Genomic DNA, 25,652 nt, shown 5'->3' with positions numbered 1-25,652 from the left:
CGGAGAACGGTGTGAGCTTCTCAGTCACAGCCTGCTAGACTAGCAGTTCTCTACTTCAAGAATTATCATACGGATAGGGGTAAAAGAAACGAGCTGCAACAGGGAAAATCAGGTATTAGGAAGAAAAATTCTCACAGTGAGGGTGGTCAAATACCGGAACAGGGCCTGGAGGGGTTATGGGCTCTCAGACCCTGGAGATGCTCAAAATCCAGCGGTGTGAGGCCCTGAGCAGCCCGCTCTGCCAGCGGAGCCAGGCCAGGCAACTGCCAGAGGTCACTTCTAGCTGAAATCTTTTTCTAGATTCTGTGAAATATTAATCTAATTTATAACATTAATAGTGTGGTACCACCAGACGAGTGTAAAAAGTACCAAACAAATTACTTAGTTCAGCTGCACTGTTTTAACATTCAGCAAAGTTATAAGATGAATTTGTTCAGAAAGCTGAAGAGTTAAGAATAACCACTTTCTATTTAGAAATGCCAAATATGGTCGTGGGATGGATTACTATGAGTGTGTGATTAAGGTAACCTGTAACTTTTGCTATCCAAACTTCAGTGAGCATTAGGACTGTTCTGCCTTCCTGGTCTCTGCCCGAGGTTAGAAGTACTTTGGCTGGATGCTTTTTGAGGTAAGCGTTAAGAATCTCTGCTCCACAGATGATGGCAGTCAGCATTGGCCTAGTCCTACTCCTTGGTTTAATCCCAGTGCTCTAAATCTGGTAGTTCTCTTCAGAGATTAAGACCTGAATGTTCTTTTTCCACAGCACAGCCTGCGTGTGTGAGGTGGCTCTAACAGGTGTCCCACTGAGAGCCCCCACAGGGTCTGTGTGTGGCTGCTGCAGCACTGGGTGCCCAGGGCAGGGGCTCCGTGAGCTCCCCTGGGACCCTCCCAGGCCCCGAGCAGTCTAGGGATGCTAATGAGTGGATGAGGAGAGAGGTCTCTGTCTCCCTTATCTTGTAAAGAGAAGGTGAACTAACTTTTAAAGTGCTAAAAATCTCCATAAAAATTGTGTAAAAACCGTAAAAGTTGACATAGGGAACGGAGTATGTTTCAGGTGGTGCCTCTGATTACGGAGTTGGAGTGATTGCCTTGCTAAACTGGCTCAAAGCCACATCTGTGAGGGTTTGTCGTGTAGCCTTACGTGATTCACCTGTGAATGGGAACTGGATCTTGTGGCTGAGAAGCATCAGCAGTAGGAGGTTACGGTCTCTGGAGGAACCAGATCTCGTTGTGGCGGTTGGCGGCAGCGGGGTTGGTGTACCCGGCAATGATGAACGTATCCTGCAAACACAACTCGGGGCTCTCCAGGATTTCCGCCAGCAGGTTTATTTCTCTCATTATAGAGTCTTCATTGGTGATTCCTCTGAAGCTCCTGTAACAATCAATTTCATATCAAGTTCTTTTTAAAATCCATGCTTTTTTCCAGAGCCTAGAAATGCCGCCTCCTAAATTATTTATTCATGTTTCACAAATGACTACCTGACTGATCTCAAACATATAACAGGTTTTTTCTGACCGTTTTCCGTGACATGTCAGGCACTTTGTTCCCAGCTACACAGAACAGTCTGTGTTTCGAGATGCTGTTGTATCTCACATTTACAGATGCATTGTTTTCCCAAGTAAGTTGTTAACCGTTATTTCCTGAATACCCCAGTCTCATAAAGCAGGCAACTTTTAAAAATTACTGAAAATCAAGTTTTAGTGTTTGTTAGCTTTTTAGAACTCGATTTAAAAGATGTAACGTGCCCAAATTGAAAACTGCATCTTTTTACAGATTTTACTAGGACAAAATTAAAATATCTCTTACCTACTATAAACAATAGTAGAAGGCCATTCTTCAATGACTATGTCGGAGTCAAAAGGATGAGGTGGCTCGTCCTGCAGCACCTCAGGCAGGTAGTACGCTACTGTCACTGCCTGCGTCATCTCCGACTGAGCTTCATTGGTGTGCACTATGGTCACAATGGGTATCGTTATCCCCAAGTACAGGCCTGAGGAGACATACGTGACTTTTAGAAAATATAAAAGGAAGTGCTTGACTTCTGAACTCATGCTGAATAACATAAAGTGAGTACCACGGAGCAACAGGAGTGTCCTTATTGAAAGGAATTCAGTAGGATTCAGTTGTAGAAAAGGGGGCCGTATATTCCAAGTGGAAGTAGCATTTTATTATGGCTTGTAGTTTGTGTGTGTATTTATATATCTAAAACCTACATGTGCAGATATTGTGCATGTGTGTCTAAAATATGGGTTTTGGTGAGCTCTCTTACCTTCATGTGGGGCAAGGAGTTCGACTTAACTTCTTTCCCCATGTTTATCTTATAAACCGACCTTCTGTCATGTGTTAAATATTTGGGAACAAAGAACGTAGGCAAGATAAGGGGCTGCATTGCGAATCCATTTAGGATTTGCTGTTATCAAACACGTTGCTGTATTTTTGCAGTGTTCTAGGAAAAGGTTGACTGTTTTGACTGTGCCGGTAGCAGTGATGGCTGGGAGTGGGAACTTTGCTCCTGTATACAGTTTGAAACCAAAACTACACTGGGGCCAAAATTACTTATAATTACTTTAACCATGTTAAAGCATTAAAAGAATGGGGAGAGCGGGGAAAATACCTGCTTAAGGAAAAGCTTTCATGATCAATGTTTCCAGTTTCTTGGAAAGAAAATGAGGGGTTGAGTTGATTACAACACGCGTGCTATTACAGAACAAAGCACCGAGCATTGCAGTACTTTTAAATCAAAATTAAAAAGAGAGAATTAAAAAAAAAAAAGAGAACTGATGACTGGAAGTGAAAAGCAGATTAAACTGGATTGGAAACTAGGTGAGCATTTTTCATGCAGGCACAAGCTAGCAAGGACATGGTGGATCTGCCATTATTTTAAAGTACTTGAGTTAAAACTGGGTTATCTTTCTGGAAAATATGCTTCAGCCACACAAATTTTTGGTGTCCGTTCAGATATGCACAACTTGAGTATCATGAACTCAAACCAAAGAGACAAAACATCCTGGTCTCTCTTGGCATTACACTCTGAATAGGTTCCTGGAATAGACGATTCCAGTACTGCTGGGAGAACTAAACCACTAAAATTCTGTAACAAAAGCCTAATTTATAGCTGACAGCCTAGAAAGCAGCCAGCGTCAGATTCCAGGCAGCTGTAATGGTCACAGTGACCTTGGAAGCAGTGATGGCTTCCCGCAGATGTTCTCCTCCAGCCTGTGTGCAGGGGGAACAGCACGTGGGCTTAGACTCTGCTGAAAGGCTGCGCTGCAGGAAAATCTCCCTGTGGACAGGGTGGAGGATTTGGGAAAAGCTAATAAAACCGTCTCCCCAGTTAGACAAGCTAGTGCATAAAGTTCTAAATTTAATGTAGAATGGTGGTACTAATTACCTGAGGAATTCTGCTCACAAATGTACCTCATAAGCTTCATGAATCCAAGGCATATGCTCTGTTCATACTGTTTTTCTTTCATTTTTATACAAGCCCATTTGGCTTTTCCATACTGACGTTTTTCGTAAAGCAGGTCTCCAAGCTGCAAACACAGGAAGATAATAATTTTGTATTTTAAGTTAATCGCCTAAAAAACCCAAGCAAACAAATGAAAGTCAAACAGTATTTGTTGTATACAAATAGAATAGGTTGTATTTGTATACAACAAATACATATTCTACAGTGTTACTTGTAGAATAAGGAAATCGACGTTTTTAAGTGTATGACCAGGAGAACAGCAAGCTTGAGGAGTGATTTTAAGTCTCAGTGTCAGCTCTACCCTCAGTGCATTCTGTTTAATACTTAGTTCACATGTGCTTCATTTCAAGGTCCAAGCCTGTAGTAACTAGATATCCAAGCCCAGTGCAGCGTCTGCATCTTACTGAGTACAGGAATAATTGCATCTTTTTTCAATTGTCAGTGAAACGATCTTGAAAGGAACGTGTGAACTTTAATCCTTCCTAATATAAATCAAGAAGGGGTACACTGCTGATCTTGGACCAAAATTCATTCCAGCAGACTTCTAGGTAGTTCTCTTTAACGTAAGGAACTGTCATCTCTTGGACTTGCAGCGTTAAACGTTTAGTTGCAATTAACACTGAATAACGTTTTTTTTAATCTGCAGTTATTAGAGTAGCACTGAGAAATTGCTTTCAGGGATTTAATTACAACATAGATCGTCAGGAGTCTCAAACTGTTTGGATGAAGTACACTCATTCAAATTGTGATATTTATAAATTTGATTTACATAGATCTATTTATAAGAAATGTGGCAAGAATTCTTCATACATGGTTTATAACGATTCTCTTGATTTGTCATGTATTTAAGATTAGACACTTGTTTGCACGTTTCCTGAGCTGCAAGCAATTTGCTGGACGTCGATTTCAGTTTCTCATCAGAGGATGAGATGGGTTTGAGAAGATGGGTTTGCAAATCGCTGCTTTGTTTGATAATGACCCATGATACAAAAGTTCATGTTTCATTTCAGATATTAATCTCTTTCAAGTAGTCTTTGCTAAGGTTTTATTAACGTGATTGTGTAAAGAAGCAAATGCATTGATTTTAATGAAGAAAATAGGCATTTTATTTCAAATGTCAAAATATAAGGGTTTTTTGTTAAATTAATTCTAAAAGGTCACAGACACTGTAATTCCTGGCCATCTTCTGACTCTCCTGATAGTTTCTACCTTACAAAAAAGAAAAATTCACACATGTAAAAATGGTGAGATGCTAAAAATGAGATGCAGTTATGCAGTTCTAACGCTTTGCACTTATGATGGTAAAAATCCTACTTCGTTAAAGTAATTTTATAAAGAAATGTATTTTGTGAGCTCAGTCTGAGCACTGAAAATGCTGCTACACCTTGGCTGGGGAGGGATCGGTACCTTTTCTTTGCGCTGGATGAGGGTGAAGGGGACGGTCTGTCTCTCCTGGGGACTGTTGTTCCGCGTCAGCTGCTGGATGGGCTCGGCCATGTCTGCAAGAAAATAACACATCGCCAGTGTTAGAGGTGAAGCTGGAGAAATGAGAATGAAACGTGGCATTCTGCTGTCTCTTAGTTCAACTTCCGGCGACTTTGGGTTTGTAACAAGTTTAGTTTGTGACTCGATATTAACAGGAAAGGCTAAGGGACTTCTGTCTCTGTGCAAATGACATTGCTGATTCCAGCTCTTGTTCACAGAAATACTACTGTGGAAATTTTGTCACTTCCAAACAGTGTTTGATGTCTAATATTCTACTTTAGCACTTCATGTTATGCACATTTCAGTGCTACTCGTTAGGCAGGACGTGTCAGGGGTGAGGCCCGTGTTGGCTCTCAGAGGCGGCAGTGCCTGAGCCACTGGTGCGGTGCTGGCCCTGCACTGGTGTGTCCTGGTTCTGCCAGTACTGCTGCCCCGCTGCTTTTCTCCCCAGTTCGCTCCCAGTTGCAGTCACTGGGAGCATTAGGGCTGAAACTGATGGAGATAACTGGGTGGAGGGCCACCCGACTGGTCAGGGCAGGACAAAGCGCGGAAGGGGCTGGAGAACCCCATGTGCTCAGGCTGGAGGGGGGAAAGCGAAGGTGGGGTGTGGAGGGGGGATCAAAGTCCGGACAGTATAGATGAGGGAAGAGAAAAGTGTACTGTTTAACTAAAGAAATATAAGGAAACTTAAAATTCCTCAGTATATACTTCACCAAAGAACTGTATCTTAACAAGACATGTAATTGTTTAACAAAGAAATTAGAACATAGATTTGTGTTAATTTAACACAATCGCTTTTTGTTGCATACCAGTTTATACATATGTGCTGTCTGATTAGATATCAAGTATATCAGATTGAAGGGTTTGTTTCAGTTTGGAAGGGACAGAAAACTGTTCACTTAAAGTAAATATTAACATTCTAGCAAAACTGAAAGGTAACTTATATAAAGGTGCGAGTAGAGCAAAGTTCCAGTGTTCCGGTTCCATTACATCTGGCAGAAAGAAATAGGGTGGTTCAATGCTCTCAACTAGTCGTAGTTACCATACAGCACTAGTAATAAGTAAGTGGAACAGCAACTTTATGTGACTAACAGGGACACTGTGTTTTACACGCTTTTTACATTTGCGGCTGCCTGTGGTCTCACCCTTTGGCAGAAGGAGGGCTCTGAGCACAGCCTAACACGTGTCACCACCTCTCATCTGAGCTCTCGCGCTTTGGTGGCGGATCATTATGTGAAGGAGATGGTTGATACTTGGCTGTATTGGAGCTCTGAGCACCTACATGCTCGCTTACCTATACCGAGATGGAACTGAAATGTGCATTTTTGTGATCCTCTCATTTGTAAGAAATTAAATAGCAAACCTATTCTCTGTTTCTAGATGTAGTGACCCCAGTGATCATCCAGTCTTTATTGATTGTTACACTTCCCAGCCAAGCTCAAATGGATGAAAGGAGCAAATATATTACACTTGCATATATAATATTAACATATTCTAGTATTTCTGTTCTGCTTTAGTTTTGTCATTTAAATATGGTTGAATTAGGCGTATTTGCAACTATGGCTGCCCTACGTCAATCCTAGCTGCGGGTCATAAATAAACTCTGCTTAGAAGTTGATCCCTAACAGACAGGCTTGGAAACTCTGAGTATAAGGTTATTCTTAGGAATGGAGAGCCTCTCTTCCAAAAGAGCTAGTCCCTTGCCTTTCAAGCTGAAGTAATACAGGCATTTCTGTATTTTGTCAGAGGTTGAGAAACTTAATTTTTATGTACAGTGCTTGAAAGTCTGGATGTGAATTTGTGCCTCGTGGTATATATCAGACACGCGTGAAAAGGACTGAAGTTTCAACTGAAGTAAAAGCTTCCCTTGGGTGTCTGAAGTGCCTCAGTATCTTTAGTGCAAAAGGCAGGATGTCAGGGGAAGAGAGTATTATCCGTGTTTCAGAGAAGAGGAGAACTAAGATGCAGGAGAATTAACTTGCCCTGGGTCACTTAGTAAATCTGTAGCTGAGCTGGGAATCAAACCTACGTCTCCTGGCATCCAGTGCAGGGGCTTTAGTTTTAAGACTATTTGGAATAGTAAAGATCCTTTTAATAAAGGGGAGAAAGCTAGACTAATTAATCATAAACATTTTTTAAAAATGTAATTGGGAAACATTTAAAATGTAAGTAATAACTGACATGTACAATTGATCTCCTTGGAGGCTGAGAAAAATAGAAGTAGGTTAGACTTCAGCACTGAATTTTCCACAGAGTATTCAAGAATTAGGAAACATTTTAGGACTTTAGAAAAGTTAACTCTATTTTTAGATTCCTTTACTGATAAATGTGTGTGGGGGGGGTTATGTTCTCCCCCCCCATTAATGCACAGGATAGGGATTACAACTAGTTAAAGTCCTTTGGGGAGTTTTATTCTTCAGTTTATAACAGTATAACATTTGGATTTCAAATATTTTAACCTGCACAATACTATATGATACTATAATAATATAATAATTATAATTATATATATAATATATAATACTATAATGTAATAACAAAAGCAAGTGAGTTGCTTGGTTTACAGGCCATCTGTCAGTCCAAGCTTGCAAACACGAATACTGGTGTGCCAAAGGCAAGCTGAGTTGTAGCAGTGTCACCAGGTAAAGGCTTGGTTTAATTGAATTTCAGCATTGCGATTGCAGTTGCTGCTCTAGGTAGGTATTATGAAAGAAGCAAACCTTTACAAAGGGCTTTTTGTAGATAAGGCACCTTTGACAGGACTTGTGCATAGCAGCAAGATTGAACAGTATTTAAATTGTTGTATGTCTTAATGAGTGTGGGAGTGTCACTGAAGTGGGATGTACTTGTCAGCTGTGCCCTTGACTAATGTACATGCACACGAAGCTTTGTCATTTTGGAGCAGAGGAGATGGCCTTCGTAATGCTGGGAACCCAACCTTCACGCTGAAAAGAACCCCTAGAGGTGCCCCTCGGAGAGAGCCATCAGGGAACAGCTCAGTGCTGGGCTGGGGTGTGAGGCTGGGCACGACCCAGTGATGGGGGCTCTGCGGTCCCCTCCCTGCTCGATTCCTTCAGCCCACAGAGGTTACGGCTGTCCCTGGGACAGCAGCCCCTGGGCCACTTAGGTGAGGTCACCTCAGCGGGGGACGTACACTGGAACTGGTAGAAAAGCACCTGCAATTCCAGATCTGCAGTTTGACCTGAGCCTCGGCACTGGAGCTCAGCGCGAGCTGCTTTGCACACTGAGTATCTTTCAACAGCTGTATGCTTTAGCAGGTTAGATGTGTAGCAACTTCCCGGAGCTTGCTTGTTAATGAATGTGCTTGTATTCAAATTAGAATTGAGACATTTAAAGTAACTGCCGTAGCATGTTTTCTGCTTCTGCTGGGAGAGATACAATGGAGCTGTCAAGCCAGGAAAGTTAGATTTTACCTTCCTACACCTTTCATTTTCTGTTACAATTTTGTTGTAAGGTTTGGCATAGGCCGGTCAGTCTATAGGATTAAGCTCTTGTTAACAGTGATAAATTGAAATGCCAGCCATATAACTATCTGGTCACATCTCACAAAATCTTAGATTTTTTTTTTCAGAATGCTTACAGTGTTCCTGTAACCCTTACAAGGTGCTAAACAAAAGCTACAAAGCAAGGCATCTTTTGGAAAGGTATATCGTCACCATAGGGTGACACAAATAGGGTCAGAGCTTGTGGCAGTCCAGAACTCTTGCTGAGAGGGCTGCTAATGTTCTTATTTTGCAGATTTTAGCACTCGAGCAGAGGAAATACCCGTGCTGTTGTTACAGCGGGGAGTGCTCTGCGCAGGTACCAGCCTGGCAGTCAGCACTCGCCAAGGGAAGTTCTTGTATTCTCTTAAATCACGGCATGGGCAGTGACCCAGCTGTGGGGATGGGGCACACCAGTGACGGGAGGTGGTGTGCTCCCTGCTGCCAGGGAGATGTCATCTCTCTTTCCTCTCTGCGTCCCCTGAGGCTCAGGTACACTCCACCTGGCTGGATGCTGACACGGGTGCTAACAGTTAGCTTGAACTTTGAATGGACCACGTAAACTAATCTGGCAGACTCTCCTAGGCTGTGCTGGTTGAGATGCACTCACTCTTGATGTATAGCCCTGGATAATATCTGAAGAAAAATATTCTATTTGGAATTCTGTAATACTTGCTTAGCATTATTGAGCAAACCTTTTATAATACAGTAGCTAAAATGTGGTAAAATTTTTTTTTTTTACATATTTCCTAGACTTGATATCCTGCCTCATAGATGTCAGTGAAGCAGGGCATTGCCATTCCCAGGTATCAGAGTAGCAGAGAATTCCATGGGAAGGAATCTTGTTTTCTGCCACACAAAGCTACTCTTAAGGAGCAGCTTCGCATCTGTGTGTTCATGCCTCGTGCTTTAATTAGGAAGCCCCTCTCTCCTCTTCTCCCCTCCCTCCGTGCCCCTGCAGGTGAGGACCAGGCAAGCCAGGGAGCTCAGTTCAGAGCCTGCCCCTCTGTTGGTACCCGAGGGGGCGTTGGTTTGTGTTGGTAAAACAGGAGAAAGAGGAGAGGAGACTTGTAGGCACGACTTGAAAGGGAGGTGGTACCCTCTTTGCCTTGCTGGAATCTAGAAAAAGCTTTTCAGTAACAGTGGTTTCATTTTGGTAGTGTCTCGTGCAGTCTGTTGCTCAAGGGTTTGCTGCTCCCCGTCCCCCCAGGATGGGATGTATCTGAGCGGCAGAGATGCTAAAGGTCTCTCCCTGCCGGGCAGTGCAGAGGAGTTGGAGTTTCTGAACCAGCTAAGTTTGCAGTTCCTCTCTGCTGCTTGCTATGAGTTATCAGACTTGGTACAGTCTTTCAGATTCTCTAGTCTTTCTTAAAATTGAAAATAAACGGTTTCTTAATAAGATAAGCCTGGGAGGCTTACTATCAGGAAGCTAAGTCGATCCTTTTGCTTATTTACGCCGTGCCATCTTTCAATTCAACCGCCTCTCTGTACAGAACTAACCCCCTGCATGGCTACAGTGAGGAGAGATTATTAAGACCTTTTGCAGGTAGTCAAATTTAATTTTTAATTAAGACTGAAGACTCGCCTCGGTCCTTTTTAGTATAGACGGGTCAATTCCTACTACTACAGCCGCTTCTCTAAGTCAGAAAAATCTTGTGAGTCTGCCCGTGCAGAGCTCTAGCTCAGACCGTGTGTATCAGCGCTGTCGGGAACGGCCGGGGGGGTTGATGGCGACACCCTGTGCCCTGTCACCCCCCTCACCCCAGCCCCTTCCCCGGCCCGGGGGGCTGTGGGGGGGCAGATGGGACCTCTCCGGGGGGCAGCCCCGAGGCCAGGCTCCGTGCTGGCTCTCCGGAGAAGGGGGAGGTTTGCGGGGGTCCCGTTCCCCGCTGGGTAACCCGGCACCGCTGAAGCGGGAGGGAGGGGGACACCCCGCAGGTGAAGGTCAGAAGTACCGGGAAGGTTACGGTACCGGCCGGTAAGCTCCGAGACGCCGCCTCCCTAATCCCCCAAAGCCCAGCGGGGCTGCCGTGGGCGTAAGCGGTTTAGCGCGGCCCCGGCGCCGCCCGCCGCGGCCCGGCCGGCTCTTACCCCGGGGCACGTCCACCTGGTGCCCCCTGCCCACGCTCTGCCAGTATCTCAGCAGCCGCTCCTGCTCCTCGTCCTCCATCCGCTCGGCCTCCTCCTCCAGGCTGCTGCCGTTGCTGTGGTACGCCGAGTCGGGGCTCTCCTCCGCCATCCCGTCCAGGTCCTCCAGGGTGATCATGGCCGGAGCGGCCGGCTCCCCGCCGCCCATGCGGCACCCGCCCGTCTCCATCGCGCCGAGCCTGAGCCGAGCCGGGGAGCGGGCTGGCCGCGCCGCCGCCGCCCCGCCGCCTTATGAAGGGCTCGCCCTGCCCACGGATTTGAGGGCGGGGGGGGGGGGGGTCCCCGCCTCTGCCCGCCCGCCGCCGGGGCAGTGCCAGCGGGAGGGAAGGTGGGAGGGAGGGACGAGCGGCGGCCCGCACTGCGCTCCCGGCTGGCGGAGCGGGGCAGAGCTCCGGCGCCGCTGGGCTACCGGTCCCGATGCTCTGCGGCTTCACCCGGAGCTGTGCCATCCAGCAGTGTAGATCTTAAAGAAGTGCGTGTTTCGCTCGTTTTTCGCTATTAACTCATGCTGTTTTCCTAGCTATTCTCTTCCTCGTCTTTTTTTTCCCCCACCGCTTTTCATGTCCTGCGAGTCCTCCTTTATTACAACTTTCTTTTAATATTTTCAAACCATACTTGAAAGACAGATCTTTCATTTTATTCAGGGGTGCCTGCGAGGTCATTCTAAACTGGCTGCAGTCAGGAGTGCAAAAGCCACGGGTCATTTTGTTATTTAAAGTCCATCTTTGGAAGTTGACAGCTGCCCAATTTTGCCTTCGCAGAGGCAAACCTTTATGAGAAAGAGGTAGAGGAGCAGACCTGTTACGGGGATGCCTATGACAAGCAGGATCTGAATTTGAATCAGGGGTCTCTGTGGAGCATGTTGTTCTATTCGTAGTTGTCTTTCCTTCCAACTTTAATGTGAAGTAAGTGTTGTGGGGTTTTTTTTGGTTTTGGGGGGGTTTTGTTTGCTTGTTTGTTTTGTTTTGTTTTGTTTTTTTAGGCAGGAAAGGGGAAACTCTAGGCCTTTAGAATTTTAGAATAATAAGAAAATGGTTAGGGATGTACCTGTTGACTCTGTGATTCGGTGCTTAATCTCCCCACCCCCTTTTGTTTTTCCCTGATCAGTAGCTGTCTCCCAGGCTCAGCTTTGGTTACCCAGTCCCAGGGGCTGATCTTGGTGTGAGGATGAAGTAGTAAATTGCATTAGAAGCCAGAGACGTGCGGGTCCTGACTGTGTGCTCCTGACACTGAAGTCCTGCTGTTCCTACAAAGTGTTCCTTCTGTCAGCCAAAGCTGACCAGCCAAGGACTGGTGTTTCTTGGAGAATTTGCAAATGGAGGAACAACTGCCAGTGGGAACGGGGAACATCCTGAGAGAACAGTTCTTTCCTGGTGAATTTGGCATGTGGGTTTTTTTGCAGAGAAGTGGAATGCAGTGATTGCAGTGAGGCAGACAGTTCCACTGGGAGGGTGTTTGGCCTCTTCGCTGTGGGCAGCATCACAGACTCCTCCCTGGTCTGAAATTCTCTGAGAAGGCAAATCCTTAACAAATGTTGGAGATGACGCTTGCTTAAGTGTTTGGTTGCCTGATGATTTGATTTCATGGTCGACTACCTAGTGTACAGAATCACAAGATTCATTGAAAATGTGCTGAAGTGACTGCGTTTTTTGGCAGTTACCAGATTTTCCTCGCAAAGGTGCTGTTGGACTTTCCTTGTGGGGCAGCTACATTGCTGTGGGGAGGTACCTTGGAGGTAAGGCACAACGTCACAGGCAGCGTGACTAAAATTCCATTTTAGTGCAGTGCAAACACTGGCTGCAGTTTGTGGGTAAGGCATTTTCCACGTAATTTTGGAAGTTGGATCATTGCTACCAAGTGAGGGCATCCTGGCTCTTGGAGGTTCCTTCCAGGAAGCCATTATTCTTGAGAAGAGCTGACTTTCTGAGGCGATGTGTAGAGGTTCCTCCTCTGCCTACCCTACGTAAATTATTCTCACACTTTCTCTCAGAAAACAATCCCAACTCTTGTTCAAGCCTTAATTATGAGAATAAATAATTGCTTAAATGAAACTATTTCTGTTTAGAGCCAGATTTCTCTATTTGTGAGAAATGTGAGAAAGAGGCTGGCAGGAGTTTAAGACCCTATTTTAAATATCCACCTGCACAGATTCCTGCGGTTTTGGTTTGTGATGCTCTGCGGGGGGTTTGGTTTGTGATGCTCTGAGTTGTTACATACAAAGGGGTACATTTGCTAGAGTACCGAAGGTGTGTCGTGGTCTGTGTCCAGGTGCTGCTGTCAGCTCAGACCAGTAGACTACCTGATTGTTACTGGAGTTGAACAAAGCTGATTTTTGCTGTATTTAGGTTTTTTCCTCCCCAATTCAATTTTGTGTGTGATTGCTGACTAATAGATAGTCACTCTTGAAAGAGCATAGTTTTGGTAGTGCTGTATTCTTGGTGCTTTCCTGGCAGGTTATATCTCTGAATATAAAAGAAAAATATTCAGCCTTGCACACTGAGGCTATGGAACACCCTCAGTAGGGTGCTGCTTTCTGTCCTGTGGCAACGTGCTGCCGTTTACTCTTACTGAAGGAAGATTCATATAGAAAAGGCACTTTCTTATAAGTTCTTGGGTAAAAGAGTCAAAATATTCTCAGTGAAATTAACTGAAAAGTAAAAACTGAAGGCCTTATTTTTATTTGGTCACTTTTAAGAAAAGAAAAATGCTTTAAGAGGAGAAAATCAAGGGATTGGAAGGGGACAAACTATTGTATCTTTCTGGTGATTACCAGCTTCCAGTGAAGAGCGGTGTATGTTCAACGGGTAACAAATCCCTGGAGAGTAGGAAGACTGGGAAGCATCTGAATTAGTTAATATAAACTCGACAACTAAACTTTCAGAGGCGCCAAGTTCATTACTAGGTTGATCAGTATTGGTTTTGGAGAATTATAAGGTCAGTTTAAAAACACTGTACCCTGCTGTGTCCCTGTTTCGTTATTTTCATTATTGGGAAGGTAAGAAAATGTCAGTGGAAAGCTCACACAGAATGGCACTGTTCTCCCTCGTGTTTGGAGTTTGTCATGACTCCAAAGTTTTACAGGGAAAATAACTAAAACTGGTAGCTCCAAATGCCTTTCTCAGTTGCCTTCTCTGTATAAACCCACAGTTCTACTGTTAATAATTGCCCTCCTTCCCTTCTTTGATGTACTCTACTATGATTTGAGAGGCTTCATCAAACATTACAATAAACTGTTCTCACTCTATACATAAACTTTATGTACTCTCTGTGCCTGAAAAGTTTCTTTGCAGACATCCTTTCACCGACTGCAAGCTTCCTGAGCTGCTCTGTGGGACACGCTCCTACGGCCGTGGGGCTGGCTGTTCTCTGGTCATCGCTGGCTCTGTGACCACGCGCACTTTCTTCTTCGGTGGCGTCTCAAGACTCTCACTCAACCCGGGGTTACAGTTGGCAGAGACTAATCATGGACTGTTCCTGAGGCTTCCTCCTGGAAGTTCTTTTCAGGAATGTTAGGTTATTGCACTGACACCTCACAAGGCAGCACAGTGTGAAACCCAAACCTTTCTAGTTTCTAGTTTCAGCAAAGCAGTGAATGCTCTAGATCTTCATCTAACCTTCATTGGGGCAGCTCTTCCCTGGAGGCCTTTGGCTGATCTCATCTCTTACTGCCAAATTGGTTTGCTCTCCCCCAGGACAGTAGGATCTCAACTCTATCGTGAAGACTTGTGATAAATACATCTTCTGAGATGTCTTTCCAGCTATGAGTGGTGGGACTAGGGCCTGGAAGAAGTCTGCTCTTTCGCTTTCTTGTCTTCCTTCGCTCCCTTTGTTGAAAATTTGGAGGTCTGGAGCAGAGAGTAGGAGCAGCGTGATGTCCATATTTTGCGTTGAAGATGCTGGACCCGGGTGAGTTGGGAGGGCAGGGGAAGGAGATGAAGAAAGGGCAGCTCCACTGAAGTGCAGTGCGAGTGTATAAACCTAGTCAGGTCCGTCCATGGAGGCTGGAGCCCTTCCTGGCATTCCTGGGTAGAAGTGAACCAAAGCAGTCTTTGGTTTGTGAAGGTACAGTCCACTTAGTGGCTGGTTCCTTCTCTGCTCTGACAGAAATGCAATGCAAACAGTTATTTACGCGTGGGAGACTTCTCATTTTACTTTGGTAAAGAATGCTTGCAAATCTGCACTAAAATAATTAGGCTGGGTCATTTGTTTAAAGCCTTTGTTTTTTATTGTGCCAAGAGAAAACAGATTAATGCAGGTTTTAGGGAGGCGCAGCTGAAAGAGCGGCACTTTGCCTTGGCAGTTCTGCCTGTACCACACATGGGAGTCCTCAGCTCATGCCGTAGCTCCGAACGGCAGCTCCTGTGCTAATCTCAGGTACAAGCTTCAAAAAACCAGCCTGATTTCACTGGGGAAGGTACTTTGTTCAGCAAAGCCTTATGTTCTTGGCAAGCCTAGTGCAGTATGGGATAACTTTACAAGTTGTCTTTTATATATTGGTAATAAGAGAAGTGTGGCCAGCAGGTCGCGGGAGGTGATTCTCCCCCTCTGCGCGCGTGAGACCCCACCTGGAATACTGTGTCCAACTTTGGAGTCCTCAACACAGGAAGGACACGGACCTGTTGGAACGGGGCCAGCGGAGGGCCACGAAGATGATCAGAGGGACGGAGCACCTCCCCTGTGAAGACAGGCTGAGAGAGCTGGGGTTGTTCAGCCTGGAGAAGAGAAGGCTCCGGGGAGACCTCACAGCAGCCTTCCAATATCTGAAGGGAGCCTCCAGGAGAGCCGGAGAGGGACTCTCTGTCGGGAAATGTAGTGACAGGACAAGGGGTAATGGTTTTAAATTGGAAGAGGGGAGATTCAGATTAGATATTAGGAGGAAATTCTTTCCTGTGAGGGTGGTGAGGCACTGGAACAGGTTGCCCAGGGAAGCTGTGGCTGCCCCATCCCTGGAAGTGTTCAAGGCCAGGCTGGATGGGGCTTGGAGCAACCTGCTCTAGTGGAGGTGTCCCTGCCCAGGGCAGGGGGGTTGGAACTCAATGATCTTTAAGGTCCCTTCCAACTCTAACCATTCTATGATTCTCTGATAATAAATCTGTCAGCTTTTTGAACTCAATTTAGTGAGTGAGAAAAAACCATGAGTCCCAGTAAGCAATTAACTTAAATTAATTCTACAGTTCTGTTTTTAAATGGGTAACATAACACTTAAATGTTTTGGAAAGATTGAGAAGACTTTCCAGAAGTATTATCTTTTTAATTAAAAATAAAGGTATGGAGGCAAGATAAATGTAATCATCCTGAGTAGTGCTTGTTTCTGTATCTCTTCTAAGTAGGTTATGTTTACTGTTCCTTATTAGTTTTGAAGCTCCAGGTGACTGGATCCTGCTGTCTTTCATAATAGTCTTCCTTGGGTTGTTTTGCCGAAGCTGATTAAATCAGACAGGGGTGTACATTGAGCAAACAGTGATAATATCGTTTTCTTACATGTTATAAACTAGGTCAGGGGCTGAAACATAAAAGTACATTTAATGGTAATTTCTTTCCAAAAAAAGCTATGCAACCAGTATAGGAAATAATAAACCAGTGCTGAAATATTGTACTTAGGTGGGCATTACTTTTTAATGAAAACATTAATTTCATTTCTGGAGAATCATGTTTGTGTTCAGAGACTGACTGCGTTTCCACTGCTAGAGACAGAGCTTCAGCTTGGTCTTCAGCCTCTCAAGTGTCCTCATGTCCAACTGTTATGGAGTTTGATGAGAGGGTAAAATGCTATTTCAGTGATATCCCATTAAAACAAAAAGCACTGATTTACCCTGGCATGGTCAACGTTTGCTTTTTTTTTTTTTTTTTTTTTTTTTAGATACCTTTTTTATAAGCTGGCACAGACATTCCCAACTCTGTCCTTGTAAAGTGACTTGTCAGATACAGGCCAGATCTAAAAACAACGTAATAATAACAAACTGTTCGGTCAAAGACAAAAGTTTTGAATATTGAACTCCTGAAACTAAACCAAATGTGAGAAAATAATTTCTTGTGCCTTTAGACTTCCTGGTGGCTTGGGGAATGCTTTTGACTGCATTTTAAGAAAAGATCATTTGATTTACTTCCCTCCCTCCCCTTTTCCTCTGGAGATTCCTAGCGATATTGTATTTTCCAATTGGTGTTTGCTTGTAGTGAGTGGTTTATTTGATCTAATTAGTGCATTAGTCTTAATTAGCGGGCATGCTCCGGGATGGCGTCTCTGGACAGTGCTTTGCTGTGCCCGGGGACTGTGTCGGGCCATGTCCCAGTCTCCCTGTCGGTACGGATGGGACTCGGGGGTGCCTGGGGCTGGTGGGCGTTGGGTCTGAGGGCAGATCTCCGGAGAGCCACGGGGCGAGCAGTGCTCCTCGGCACCTTCCTGCCTGCGGAGCTGTGCCCAGAGCCTCCCAGTGCCCCTGCGGCCATCACCCTGCTCCCCTCGGGCCAGGAGCCAGTGGGCAAGCCGCCTGAGACCTGGCATCCCAGCCTGAAGGCCCCGGGCAGGGAAGAGGAGCAGCCTAAGACGTACCAGAGCATTCAGAATTTAGGCTTTGTTTCTATTATTTCTCAGCAGCCTTTATCTGTTATAATCCGCTTAGCCTGCTGACTCCAGCGAGCTGGTTTTGAAAGACCCGCAGGCACGGAGCGGGCAGCGTGGAAATTCCCCAACACATTGTTCCCTCCCTTTGGCTGGTGCTCTCACGAGTGCTCAGTCACCCTTCCCCAGCTCTCTTCGCGTTTCTGATTCTTCGGAGGATTAATGCTGCTGTAGTTGACGACGGCAATTATTCCCACCCCTTTTCTCAGGATTTGCCACTTAGTGCCGCGTCAGCGCCGTACACAGAGTAAGAAGCTAAAGGAAACCAAACTGTAAAAATAATGCAAGCAGCGGAGTTCGACTGAGCTGCGCCGGCACTGACAGGGTAGGAGAGTGTGGCCGTTAATAATATTTGTGCATCTTAACAGGCTTGAAAAGCCCAGTGCACAGGGAATGTGTGGAGAAGACAAATAGAGTGTCGTTACTTAGCACTTCTACGGCTGACTTTCTTTTCCTGGCAGGGTGTTTTCTCACAAGCTGAAGACACACTTAGATCACTGTTGTTTGAGGCCTGAAAGTTAGACCTGTTTTTATTGGTTTCCTTGGACTTGCTTTTCCGTGGGCTGAAGGAAGAGCGGCAAAGGCGTTAGGCTTTGTTACGCTCTAGCCTTCTCCAGCGCAGTCCAGCTGAACTGGTGTGGAAGTGCCCAGAGAGCCTGGGAAACGCTGTATGGATGTAAGCAGCCATCGGGAGCTATCTTTGGTCAGGCTCAGCGGAGGCTGCCTTTGGAGCAGGTTGTTATTGTGCACTGGAGATGTTTTGGCACTGCTGGCCAAGCGGGCCAACAGATTGTAAGTAATTTTTGTAGAACAAATCTGATTACTCCAATTATTACAGAGTTAGCACTCATGCAAAACTAAGTCTATGAAAAAAATCCTGACCACCTAAGGCTAAGAAACAAAGAGGAAAAACAAGATTAAGATGAATTAGTGCAGGTCAGTTCCCTTGTTTCACTGATGTGGAAAGCAGGTACACGTGATGTATAAAAACAAGCTGTCTTTTGGCGTGGTTTCCGAGGGAAACGGGGCACGCTGCTGTGCCGGGCCCGTCTGCCGGGCGCTCACTCCTCCCTGCTCGTGTGTCCTGACTCCGTCCCTTCACACACAACCTCCTCACCTGATGGCTGCCCTCTGCCCGGCAGAATTTACACTGCTCAAAGGTGAATGCAAGTTTTCCCGAGATGGAAATGCCATGGAAGTCAGAGTTACCAGTAAGAGCACGAGTTCAGTAACTGGGTACCCATCCTGTTTCGCACCCTCTCTGCTCAGTACTTGTGCCATTGCCAAAGCACGGTGTGTGGTTCCACTCCTCAGTTATTTGATGGGTATGGGGTTGCCTTGGGGGCAGAAGGATGGAGGGCACAAATTCTCAGGGAACCAAGTCGTAAAAATTCTGCTTGTCTTAGAAAAAAATTTTGAAAATTAGCCTAGAAACATCCAGATGGTGGAGAGCCTCACGCTGAGGCAGAGCACCAGGTTGTCATCTGGCGCAGTAGCCTATCATTCAGGAATCGGTACAGTCCGCTTTGAAAAATTCTGCGTTTCAAATAAAATGTGAGTTGCTTGTGTTCTGTTGTGTAAGTTTTATAAAAATAAAACTGCTTTAAAGGGCGAAATATACACGCTTTCACATCTCTTGTGTTTTGTTGCAGGTGCTAGAAACATTTGCTGGACGCCTGATTAAAATCGGAGTTTTAGCAAAGCGGGATATTCCCAGCCTGACAAAGTACCAGATCATTCTAGCAAGAGATCAGTACAGAAAAAACCCGTCTTCACAGCCCGTGGTAAATGTCTTTATTTCATGTTATTAAAGCAGTGAATAAACAGTAATACTCCATCGTGTACAAAGTTTCCTGATACATTTCAAATTAGATTTCCTTTGTAACATTCTATCTTTAGCCCTGGAATAAAATATGTCCGCTTGCTCCACGTCTCTTAATGCTAATGTAGGAAAGTTAAGGAAAAGATTCAGAATTCCATTTCCAAACTGAAATTGTTTGGAGAACTTAAACTGTAATTACTGACTGCCAAATTTACACTTTCCCCTTAAAAAATACATTACTATCCCTATTCTTCTGTAAATTGTTATAGAGTGTTCCAATTTTACAAACTTAAAAAAGAATATTTCCTAAAAAGAAAATAATTAACAGATGTGTACCCCAAAAAGCCCCTTGGGCCGTACAGGTCTCGGCAGCGAGCCAGCTTTCCTGCCTTAAATGTTGTAGCCAGGGCAGAGGTGCCAGAAACGTTGCCAAACGCTGATGGATGGTTCAGATTTTGGGCATTGCTGCATCAGAAGGTAATGAGCTAATCTTGGAAGAGAATACAGGTGTTTGGGAGATGGTTTTGAAGGTGGAAAAAGATTGCCTTCGTTGATCTTTAGGAACTGTGGAACCTGAAGGTCTGATGGCCAGCCAGCGGCGGGGCATTATTTGTGCTTTGGCTCTGTTTCTCAGATGTCAGTCTTACTTTTGTCATAAGAATTGCAGTATGATTCCTGCTTCTTCTCGACTTCCTCATTTAACGACGACTCTGTTTTGCTTTACAGGCAATACATCAAGGCATAATTGAAGGAGATTTTGCACTTTGTATCAGTTTATATCATGGGTATGAGCTGCTACTGCAAATGGGGTTACGGTCATTGTTTATCTACCTCTTCGGAATTATGGATGGACCAAAAGGTGAAATATCTTTAGAAACGTTCTTCCTTTGTCTCCACTCCTTCTCATTTAATTCACCTCATCTGTATGGCTAGTTTTGCACAAAACAGCTTATATAATGGATGGGTTGCAAATGTAATTGGTATTTTTTTCCCCTTCATCGCTATTGGAAATACGTTGGCATGATGTTAAAGATAGAGTATACGTGGGAAAGCAAATGTGTTTATATGGCAGCAGTTCCAAAAAGAATAAGGCACAAACAGAACGCAGAGTAAGTGACAGTATTATCTCTGGGGAAACAGAGAATAACCATTAAACAGTTTAAACTAAGAAGTTGTTTGGTCTTGTAAAGCAATTCCTTCCCCTTTAGCAGCACCCCTGTATGTGTGAGTTTGAAGGGCCTTTCCCACATTGCAGATTTGGACTCACCACACTAGGATGTCTCTCCTAGCTGTGCAACACTGCCTGTGCTTACTGAGCACAATGGAAAGCTGTTTTCTGTTCTGGCCTCAGCTTATTTTCCCAATTCTAGCACTATTGTGAGTCTTTTGCAACTCTCCCCAGTCGTTTTCAGAGCCATTGGGTGGTCACTGCTACCAGTATGACCTGGTTTGGTACTGACATCTTTGTTCAGAATCAGAATCGTAGTGGTTGGGAGGGACCTCAGAGATCATCGAGTCCAACCAACAGTAAAAAAAAAAAAAAAAAAAACAAAAAAAAAAAAAAAAACAAAACACCACAAACAAAACCACCACCCACCACCTGAACACACAACAACAACAACCAAACCAAAAACCATCACCCACCCACACAGCACCCCACCACAAACCAGTAATCTTGGACACTAGACACTAGAGCATGCCCTGAAGAACCATGTCTACACGTTTCTTAAATACCTTGAGGGGGAAAAATTCCACTTGGCAATGTCAGTCCAACAGCAAGTGTTTCTAAACACGGGATGTGGGAGGGGAGGGTTCCAGCAGTTCCCCTTACCCCATGGGGTGCCTCTCGGGGCTCTGGCTTCGTTTTGGCTTACACTTTGCTGTGTAACCATGGGGTAACGGACAAAAGCTGCTTCACCTTCAGCACTGCTTAATTCAAATGACACCACCTTGTCCTACATCTGAACTAAAAGCGTACAGTGCTTGCTTCATATTACAGAATAGCTGTAGAATATAATGATTCATAATTCATTCACATGCTAATAATTTCTCATTAACTTTATGCTTTTGAGATTTTTGCAATTTATTACTTTCACACATGCACATTTTTCCATTTCTGATGGTGTAGTGCTGCTCTTAGACCGGGGCACTGGAGAGCATTTGGTCTATTGCCTAGTTTCTCAGATTCCTTAAATCCCTGTCTGCTACTGACTAGAGTAGAATATTTGAATGGAATAGAATATTTCAGTTGGGAGGGTCCTACAAAGATCATCTAGTCCAGCTGTCTGAAAGATGACTGAAGGAAAATAGTCGTAATAAATAAGTCTTCTGTACTGGTTCTGCTGAGTTTGATTTCTGGTTTGACTAGAACAAAATTGGTTTCAACACTGATATAAAATCATTCAAGAAACTTGTTAATTCTAGCTTTTTGTCTAGATTCCTTTCTCTTTGGTTAATGGGCAGCACTTCATAGACTCACAGAATGGTTTGGGTTGGAAGGGACCTTAAAGACATCCAATGCCACCCCCTGCCCTGGGCAGGGACACCTCCCACCAGACCAGGTTGCTCCAAGCCCCCTCCAACCTGGCCTTGAACCCCTCCAGGGATGGGGCAGCCACAGCTTCTCTGGGCAACCTGGGCCAGGCTCCCAGCACCATCAACGTTTCTGCATTGGATACCTTTTCTAGTGCTAAATGGTTGATGTGAAACTCTTTAGTTTACCCAAAGGACCAGGCTTCTGTTTATACATGTGTTTTTCATGTTTCAATTCATGTTTTCATGTTTAAATTCTATAATAGCATCTTCCCTGAAAAATACTGATACCAAACAATGTTTATTCCATTTTCTAAAGCTAACATTTGTCTTGCAGCTCTTGAAATGAGCTTGCCAATTCTGAGAAAGCTTGTCTTTTGGATAGCAAAAATTACTTTCACTCCAGAGATTAAACACTTAGATACTTCCACTTTTTACAAAGGGTTAACCCGTACGAAGAATGAACTTGGTCGTAATGAGGACTTCATGAAGCTGTATCAGCAGCTCAGGGACATGTTTGCAGACTCATTGCTGCCTTCGGCGAATGGAAGTGTTTACAAGAGTAAAACAGGTCAGTATTTCCCTTTTAGGGACAGAATATTTACCTTGTGTGTAAGTGAAATGGTAGATAGCTTGGCGTAGTTTGTAGATGCAGGAAGCTCGCTGTTGTGATACACTCGGGTAGTGTTCTTTATTCCGGATTGTTTTCCCCGGAATTATTGATTTATTTATCTGTCTTCTCTCGGTGGTTTTAGCTACCTTCAAACAAGTTTTCTATGTTTAGAGTTTTTAATTTGATTTAAAAAGAATGGTTAAAATATTACTGTTTGACTTTGTATCTTTTACAGTGTGACTGCAACAAAAATAACAACACTTTCTCCAAACCTGGGTTTAGCAGATGTGCTTCCCTAAGTAGTTTACTAGTTTGTTTAGGTGAGTGCAGTTAGGACAGTGTCAGGAATTTTTGTGGCTGACTCAAAGAATTATAGCGGGAGGAAATGAAGGTCACTTGTAAGCAAACCTGCAACATCTTTAATGGCTTTATTTCCTTTTCAGTGTTGGAAAATAAAAAGGAATTTATCTACAGCCATCCAAAATTAAGGAAATTGGAGGAAATTGTAATAGGACACTTCAGATCCTGGAAACAGGGATCTTCTGGTACGTACCAACAACTCGGAGAAATAAGCAATAACCCCAAACCTGTATTTCTGCCCTTACTGACTGAATGGAGTCCACACCCGTGTCCTCATTTCTCCCTCCTCCAGACAAGAATTTGTCATAAGTCTGTCAATAAAAACTTGAGGACTTGTTAAGATTCCAACCATAATCACCTGTATCTTTGCTCCATCAGAAGGCTCTGAAGCAAAAGCCTAAATCATTATGTGAGCAGTGAAAAACACATCCAGCGTTTGTTTCAGGAGCTCAGGCAGGTGTGTAGTGTCAGGAGCTCAGGCAGGTGTGTAGTATCTCTAGGCGAAAAAAAAACACAGAGGCAAATAAACCCTCTGAACTTAACTCTGCTTTGTTCTGTTGCTGAACTACTCTGAATCCTAATTTACTGTGTTCATGCCTGTGCAATTTTTAAAACAAATAACTACTCCTGCAAGGCATTTTCCTTGAAAAGCCCTACCTTTGAGGCAGAAAAGGAGAGTATTAATGACCTAGGTGTCTAGCCATATCAGAGCAACACTAGCTCTTGTTCCTCTTTTGGAAGTGGGACCTCTCACATGAGAACTGTGGGAGTGGTGCCGAGTTCCCGTGCCAACCCAGAACCGTTTCTAACCAGTGACCAGCCAGGTTAAGGCTGTTTCCCGGCCACGTCACTGTTGCCCTGGCTGTGCCAGAGGCACCTACCAGCAATTCAGGTAAGTGCAAGATAAGGTTCTGGGCAGCCCCTAAGAAGTGTTGGCTGAGCATAATGAGCTTCTCCCCGCTAATCTTCCATACCTGGATTACTCCTCAGATTGATTATGGGCTGCTCATGGCTTGAATTTTCTCAGGCTGGTGTTGGAGAAGGTGAAGGAGGTAATGACAGCAATGTAACATTTTTTTACAATACAGGGACAGATGCTACTGAGCATTATTGTTATTCGAGTCATGAGAATATGCTAAAAATAGATACGGAATAATGTTGTTCAGAATAAAGTTAGTGGAGGAGGATAATATGAACTCGTGTAAGTAAGATGCATCCAGCCTGCACTGCAGTCCTTTTAGAGAGTCTCTTTTTTAGCATACTAGGTTTTTACTCTGTAGCATGTTTTGTTGTTGGTTTATTGTTTGGATAAACAGGAGGTGGCTGTTCAAGACTTGCATGTTCCCTAGGCAACTTTTGCTTGTGCTCATGAAGGCAGGTACCCTTAGATGTTTTAAAAAAGAAGGAAAAAAAAAAAAAAAGTTGAGTACCCAGAAGACAAAACCGTGATGGTATAATGTAAGAAACGTGGGTTTGGTCAAAGGCAATTATTTTTCCCTTTCTTTGAAAAAGGAGATGTTATCTTTGCTATAAATGAGAGCTCTAACCAGTTGTGATGACAGGTCATTCACAAGCAACAGATTGTGGTATTAAGGGAAGTTTTCACACATTTCTGCTGTCATGAGGATCCTGGGCTGTGGAACTAGAGACAACTTGCTGTAGTAAATCATAGGAAGTTGGTAAACATCTGTCATATTGCACCCTGCTGTGTCCTAGACTAATGCTGACAGTGGTTTTTATTGCTATATATTGCTAACCTCGCCTCGCTCTGGGCATTTAAATACCAGATTTAAAACTCCCATTGTAGGCTCTTTGGAAGAAGGCATCTTAAGCTTAAGTTTTAAAGACATCTGCCATCAAATCTGAGCCTTTCAATGTAGCATTAGTAATGGTGCCTCAAACGTAGGGTGTACTCCCCAGAGTTATTGTAACTTCTCCAAAATTAGAATCCTGCTTTGATTCCAGAGAGGAATTGTTTGATCGGATACATCTCAGGGTGTTTTCTGGGAGGTTGGCCTAAATAGGTTGAGAGGCTCCTAATTGTCAGTTTTCCCTACTGTTTTTATTTATTTATTTGCTTAATTTTTTTAAAAATGAAATTTCTTTTAAAGAAAATTTCTTTGGAAAAAATCAAAATGCAGTACACTGGGACAAAACCTTCCCGTTAAGTGGGATGAGAGCTGTGGATGTGTAGCTTATGGGATGACCTGTCCCTGCTTTTTTTATTTGCAATTATTTTAAAATCACGCATAAAAATGTTTTCTGGCTTTTTAAACTCCAACAGATGAGATCAGGGCTGAAAGCCTGTCCGTGGACGCTGTGGGTACCAGAGTGATGATCTTCTCATCCTTCCGAGACAGCGTGCAGGAAATCGCAGACATGCTTTCCCGCCTCAGCCCCGCTGTGCGAGTGATGACCTTTGTTGGCCATTCCACGGGAAAGAGCACAAAAGGCTTCACGCAGAAGGAGCAACTTGAGGTAAAGAAAAGAGGAGAGGTGTATTAGGAAATAGTGACAAAGAGTATTAGTTGTATAATTAACTGTCCAAGTAGTGACAGATTGTGTGGCAGTGACCACACTCCAAAGTGTCATTAGTAAATTCTGATGTAGTTCAATTGCTTTCAGAGTATCCAAAATTATACTCGCTGAACGAAACGTAGAAGTGCAAATATTTTATACATTTACATTATGTTAACAAATGATAACTTGTATATATTTGAAAATCTGGGGAAATATTCAAATATTTGCCTAGGGGATTATTTTTTTTTCTTGTAGGCAGAAAAAATAAGATATATCCTTAAACTTAGATCTGGCAAAGTTTAAAAAAATTAATAAAAATGTAATTTCAAAGTTGGGAAGATGAATTTTAGAAGAATGGCATGGGCGGAGTCAGAATAAGGTGTGCTTTTTTTCCTTTCTTGTAGAATTGAAGATTTGGTATATTGATGTTGGTAACACTGGTGCGTGGTATTTGATCACAATGAATTAGTTGACAAATTCAGAATGACTGAGTTTTGTAGCTTTAAAATATAAATTAATTATTTCTATCTTCTGTCTAGAAGAACTGCAGAGTGTGTATAAGGGGCTTTCTGACTAACCT

General features: G+C 43.9%; 2 protein-coding genes across 2 annotated transcripts in view; one reads left to right on the top strand and one right to left on the bottom strand.

The window, feature by feature from the left end:
* Window positions 1-25,652, top strand: part of FANCM (FA complementation group M) — a 64,916-nt gene that overhangs the window by 6,650 nt on the left and 32,614 nt on the right. The window contains exons 5-9 of the mRNA XM_074148944.1: window positions 18,878-19,009; window positions 19,774-19,906; window positions 22,022-22,150; window positions 22,636-22,737; window positions 24,837-25,030. Of these exons, the coding sequence (XP_074005045.1) occupies window positions 18,878-19,009; window positions 19,774-19,906; window positions 22,022-22,150; window positions 22,636-22,737; window positions 24,837-25,030 (690 nt within the window). The remainder of the gene's footprint in view (window positions 1-18,877; window positions 19,010-19,773; window positions 19,907-22,021; window positions 22,151-22,635; window positions 22,738-24,836; window positions 25,031-25,652) is intronic.
* LOC141466052 (heme-binding protein 2-like) lies at window positions 1,201-10,775 on the bottom strand. Its single transcript, XM_074149765.1, has 5 exons — window positions 10,550-10,775; window positions 4,878-4,969; window positions 3,393-3,534; window positions 1,808-1,991; window positions 1,201-1,372 (listed from the first exon to the last, which is right to left on the bottom strand). The coding sequence occupies exons 1-5, from the start codon at window positions 10,773-10,775 to the stop codon at window positions 1,201-1,203; spliced, it is 816 nt and encodes a 271-aa protein (XP_074005866.1).

This window comes from Numenius arquata, chromosome 6 (assembly GCF_964106895.1).
Source record: "Numenius arquata chromosome 6, bNumArq3.hap1.1, whole genome shotgun sequence".
In the NCBI taxonomy this organism is placed as follows: Eukaryota; Metazoa; Chordata; class Aves; order Charadriiformes; family Scolopacidae; genus Numenius; species Numenius arquata.
This window is presented reverse-complemented; position numbering and strand designations above follow the sequence as displayed.